Source organism: Plectropomus leopardus, unplaced genomic scaffold (assembly GCF_008729295.1).
Source record: "Plectropomus leopardus isolate mb unplaced genomic scaffold, YSFRI_Pleo_2.0 unplaced_scaffold28626, whole genome shotgun sequence".
Lineage (NCBI taxonomy): Eukaryota > Metazoa > Chordata > Actinopteri > Perciformes > Serranidae > Plectropomus > Plectropomus leopardus.
This window is the reverse complement of record NW_024631186.1, coordinates 1-5,619: the sequence shown is the minus strand read 5'-3', so window position 1 is coordinate 5,619 and position 5,619 is coordinate 1. Positions and strand designations below refer to the sequence as shown.

The 5,619-nt window shown below is 42.1% G+C and overlaps 1 protein-coding gene across 1 annotated transcript; it reads left to right on the top strand.

The window, feature by feature from the left end:
• Positions 1-71: 71 nt before the first annotated feature.
• On the top strand, positions 72-4,716 carry LOC121938145 (anosmin-1-like; the record flags this gene model as incomplete). Its single annotated transcript, XM_042481424.1, has 9 exons — positions 72-201; positions 481-686; positions 1,634-1,760; positions 2,127-2,234; positions 2,614-2,702; positions 2,850-3,021; positions 3,325-3,551; positions 3,688-3,829; positions 4,476-4,716. Coding segments are annotated over 9 exons (1,254 nt in total), but the record flags the coding sequence as incomplete, so codon positions are not given.
• Between the last annotated feature and the right edge of the window lie 903 nt (positions 4,717-5,619).

The following is a 5,619-nucleotide window of genomic DNA, read 5'->3' as shown; positions in this document are numbered from 1 at the left end:
TTTTTTTTCCATTAGTGTGCTCATGTCTTGTTTTGCTCTCTGTTTTCTTTAAACCATCTGATTGATCACAGACAACAGAGCAGGGAGCGAGGCTCTCTGACATCCGGCCAGGTCGCTGGTACCAGTTCAGAGTGGCAGCTGTCAACACCCGCGGGACCAGAGGTTTCACCACGCCCAGCAGACACATCCACTCCAGCAGAGGTCAGACAGAAACTCTCTGAGTTTGTCTGTCGCTCTGAGAAAGAGAGCTTTTATTGTATTTTATTGTAGTAATATTCTTAAAAGCTCAGATTGCATTTATGATGACAACTTCATTTTAGGAAGGAACTGCAGCATCCAGTTTTAGAAAGCTCAAAAAAATCACATCGCAGTTTAGGGATTTGCTATTTAATGTTGTATACCATTTATCTCAATATCAGCATTTAATATTACTCTGTGATTATACGTGAATGAATATTAACAACATCCCGCCCCCCTCAGACCCCTCCAGTCCTCCAGCTCCCTCTGAGCTCAGAGTGGCAAACATGAGCTTTGGCAGCAGCAGGGCAGTGTCGGCCAGGCTCCAGTGGAGCATGCCTGCTGACCCGGACGTCCCCGTCCACCACTACAAGGTCAGCTGGAGCTGGACGGCAGTGGGACAGCCCTTCTCTTCATCCCTGACCAAGAGGAGGAAGACAGTCAGAGAGGTGAGGACAGATTCCACAGTGCACTGTCTTCTATCCCATCCTGCTGAAATGCTATTCTGAAACAAGTTAAGTATTATCCTCTGATCGTTCAGTATATTTTCATCTGAGAAGATGAATGTAAAAATGGACCAAATAAAGATTTAATAAACCCACTGCAGGACTGCAAAACTTTGCATTACCTCGTTTTCATTTTAGCAGCACATTTAGTTGGTACAGCTTTATTGTCATACTTTGCACAGTGAAATGCAGCTGTAGCCTAATGCTGGCTGCATATCTCTATTTTGATGGTCAAAGGTCAAGGTCACAGTGACCTTATCTATCTCATACTCAAATGCAATATAATTTGAGGGATATTTTTTTTTTCAAATTTGGCACAAACACCCTCTTGGACTAGATTTTGATGGTCAAAGGTCAAGGTCACTGTGACCTTCCTTCTGTGTCATTCTCCTGTATGCAATATCTCAAGTGGGTCTTGAGAGATTTTTTTAAGTTTCAAATTTGGCACAAATGCCCACTTGGACTAAAGAATGAACTGATTAGATTATGGTGGTTAAAGGTCAAGGCCACCATGATCTTGCTACCGAGCCATTCTCATGAATGGAATATCTCTAGAAAGCCTTAAAAGTTCCTAAAATTTGGCACAAACATTTACTTGAACTCAAGTATACACTGATAAGAGTTTGGTTGTCAAAGGTCAAGGTCAAAAAGGCCACAAATACGATAAAATGTTCAAACAATGACATTTTATATCCAAAAGGTCAAATGTCAACTTCACTATGACATCATAATGTTCTGCATAAAACACGTTTCTGGCCATAATTCAACATCATGAATCAGGAACAGAAGTGATCTGAATTTCTGGCCTTTTTTTGTACCGACCTTTCTTTGTGTCTTTGTGTTCATGTGCCTGTGTGTGTGTGTGTGTGTGTGTGTGTGTGTGTGTGCAGAGGCAGGTGGACCTTGACAGCATGCGGGCTAACAGGAGCTACAGTGTGGAGGTCCAGGCTGTGTCCTACTGGGGACAAACTCAGCTCAAAGGACCTCGGGCCGTCCTCCACTTCACCACACAACACAGTATGTCTAAATAATCAAAAGCGACTTTCTGGTATTAATGTGCAAGAAAAGAACAGCTCTGTTTCCTTTTACTGTGAATATGCACTGGTACGCATATGCATAAACATATTTTTGGGGTTGAGATATCTAAAAGACTTTCTCCTGCTGAGGTGTTATATCTTTGATCCTCCATATCTCAGAGCTTCACACAGATGCACATCTTTAAAATTTTACAATCACAAATGTATCCGCGTGATGGAGCAGAAAAAGCCTTAATTTGCATCACGAAATCTATTCATCTCAATTGCATTTATATAAGCTGACGTCTGTATATTGTAGCATGGTTCTATGTTTCCACCTATGGATGTAAATATATTTTTTTTATAGGCACCAGTGCTGCTCCAAGAAAGCCCGCAGGTGACAGTCTGGATGTGGGAACACCATTCTACCAGGACGGACAGCTCCAGGTTCATGTCTACTGGCAGAGCAGCACAGGTATGAACACTTTGTACAACCAGAAAGTCCAAAGAAAGAAAGAAAAAAGATTTTTTAGGATTTATTTGTAATTATGCTGCAGCATTAAGACACAAATTGGCTTGATTTGTCTCAAAAGCATGGAAGGCATGAGCACAAGACATGGTGCAAAAAATAGCAAGAAATTTGCAAAAAGCTGCACGATAATGACCTGAAACAGAAAAGGACCTGAAAAACTTAAATAAAATAGATTTTTTCTTTATCCTAATTTTAGATGTGTAATTATACGTTTTTTTTGCCCTTGTAATTTGATAATATGAAATATTTTTAATGTGATTAAAGTTCCACTCATTGTTCTCTGTATGCTGTGACCAGACAGTATTGTGTTTTGTTTGTATAGATCCCTCCGCTGACTTCTACAGAGTCCAGTGGGGACCGGAGTATTGTGGACACAACAAGACGAAACCCATGGAAAAGACAACCACGCAGGTAACCTATTTAAATAGCACATTGTCCCCGTGAACAATGACGTCAAATAAACGATAAGCACATGATGCCAATGGACACTTAGATTGTACTTGCAAGACACATAGCAAATTCCAAAAGCTACCGTTGGACTTTCTGTCTTCGATCTAGGAGACCTTCGCCAACCTGCGGGGCTTGCGCTTTTCCTGTAAGTATAAAGTCGTTCTGCAGCCAGTCAGCAAAAGGAGTCATCCTCTGTCAGAAAGCACCAGCTTCTTCACTCCTTCGTGCGCCGCCATCCAGGCCAGGAGTCCCAAACCCATCACCTGTCCTGGAGAAACAGGTGAGACAACCAGAACTCTCAGAAGTCTTGAAAATACTTGAGGTGCTTTCAAGTTTGGCACAAACGTACACTTAGACTCAATAATGAGCTGTTTAATTTGGTAGTCAAAGGTCACTGGGTCCTTGCTTACATGTTATTCTAAGAGATATGCGATATCTGAAGAAAACCTCAAGGAAATTCTTAAAATTTGGCACAAACGTCCACTTTGAGCGAGTGAAAATGGCCGGGTGTTTATTTGTGACTGGGGTTTCATTTGAAGTTTAATGGAAGTCGTCATTTGACCTCTGGCTGTGCTCCCTTCAGGAGTTTCCCCCCAGAAGGTCCTGGTGAAGGCAGCCAATCTGACAGCGTCTTTTAAGGTGTGGGGCAGCAACGTGACAGCCGTCTTCAGCTGGGATTTGTCCACAGCCCCGCCCCGCCAGCAGCTGACAGGATACCAGGTGACCTGGGCTGAGGTCATCCCCACCCATCGCCACAAGACCAACAAGTTGCCTCACAGCCTCATATCGCAGTCCCAGATCCTACCTCCGGTCAGTGCTTCTTCAAACTGTAGAAGTAGATAATTCTTGAGTTTGCCTGTGTTTTGTAAAATAAGGTTTTAGAATTGTATATTCCACAGCTGTACTCACCTTGACCAATTTAAACGTTTGCTTTCTCCCCTTTCAGGATGGTAATGTTCTGGTGGTGCCCGGTCTGCATGCTGCCAGTCTATACAGACTGGAGGTCCAGGCGATCACAGCAGAGGGGGAAGGTCCTGCAACCAGCCGAACCTTCCAGACCCCTGGACACCAAAGCACCTTGACGTCCAGTAAGAAAATCATTATGCTTAAAATCTTCATGCATATTTTAATAAACATAAACCTAAACTAATGTCTAAAGAAGATACAGTTGAATGAAAGCAAAAAAAAAAAATCTGCAAAAGAAGATGTACCACAATGATGTGATCGTGCTCATTCAACAACCTATATCAACCTAACTAGGGGCTGGGTTAATGCAAGCCTGAGCCAGCCCTAACTAAATCTTTTATCAAAGAGGAAAGTGTGGAGACATTAATGTTTGCAAATGGAGATAGACAGAGAGGGGAAAAGATCAGTGTATCATAGGAAGTCTCCCAGCAGACTAGGCTGAAATCAACCAAACTAGGGGCTGGCTCAAGGCAAACTTGAGCCGGCCCTAACTAAAAGTCTTAAGTCTACTCTTAAGTGTGGAAATGATGTCTGGACCCCAGACTGAAACTGAACAATGGTTGCACACATTATGTTTTTCAAGATTTTCATGGTCAGTATTGCTAACGTCCTATTTGCTCTTTCTTTCTAACTTTCAGGTTTCTTTGTATAGTATTTACGTGTTGCCCCCCATCAAACCTGATGTGCCTCGAATGTGTGAAGCAAACTTTGCTGCTGGAATTGAACCCACTATAAGTTTTTCCTAATGCCTTGTCTCCCTTCATTCAGGACCCAAGCCGAGGAAGCACTACCACAAACAGCCAGTCATTGAGAGGCACTGAGCCCAGAGAGCCAATCAGCCTGCAGCAGGACTCCACAGAACAGTGATCAAGATGAATTCTCATAACAGCGAGCAACCATTTTATTCCCACAATGCAATATCTTCCAGCGGACTGTAGCTTTTCCATACTACAGAGACCATCACTGACAAGACTGGAAGCTTTTACTGGCCTCTACACTTTATTTCACAGTGTGAGCCACTGAAACAGATTTGGTACAACAACTTTATAGACTTAAATAAAGTTAGAATTAGTATTAGTACAAAGGTATCCCAGTTAATATGTCAAACATGCTTTTTTAGGACGAATGCTAATGCCATGAAACAACAGCAAAGATTTATGCATCAGTTATAGAAGTTGTACTTTCCCTTAACTCCCAGCTAAGAGATAAATCTCAGCTGTTTCTTTGCGATATATCAGTGTGCATCATCATAGCATGGCGATACAGTATCTTTACTGGGTATAGAGATCTATAGTACCCCCAATGAGGAAGCAAATAAAACATCTAGAAAACATCGTCGTACCCAGCCAACATTTGTAAATGGGGCCGATGTGAGTAACAAATGAGCTGACAAATCGGCCCTATATGGGATTGTTAATAGATTCCATAATGGCCCCCAGATAAGAAACCCATTTTGGCCCCATACCCTCTTTGTACCCTAGGTAGCCCTAGCAAAACCGATGTGGGGCATGGGTTAAGCCATTTTTTTTGCCTGTTTACTACCCACACGGGGCCCATATACAAATGTTGTCTGTGAACTCACATCGATTGGATCAGAGAATAATTAAGAAATGCTGTGAACCTGGTTATCCATCCTGCGGCTATTAAATTCTGCAGACACATTAACTCGTATACGTCGGTTTTATACTCAGCCCCAATTCCCTGCTCTACCATTACAAAGTCCTTTAGATGAAATTGCATGCAAACACCCAATTACAAATACTATTGTCATTGTCGAGTACTACCCTCAGTATAATTTAAAACCTGCAAATGATTTTCTGCAACTGTTTCACTGATGACATTTGTTTTGCAGCTCTCCTGTACTCTGTAAATGTTGTATATACTGTTTGTCTGTATTTATTAGTTGTGGTAT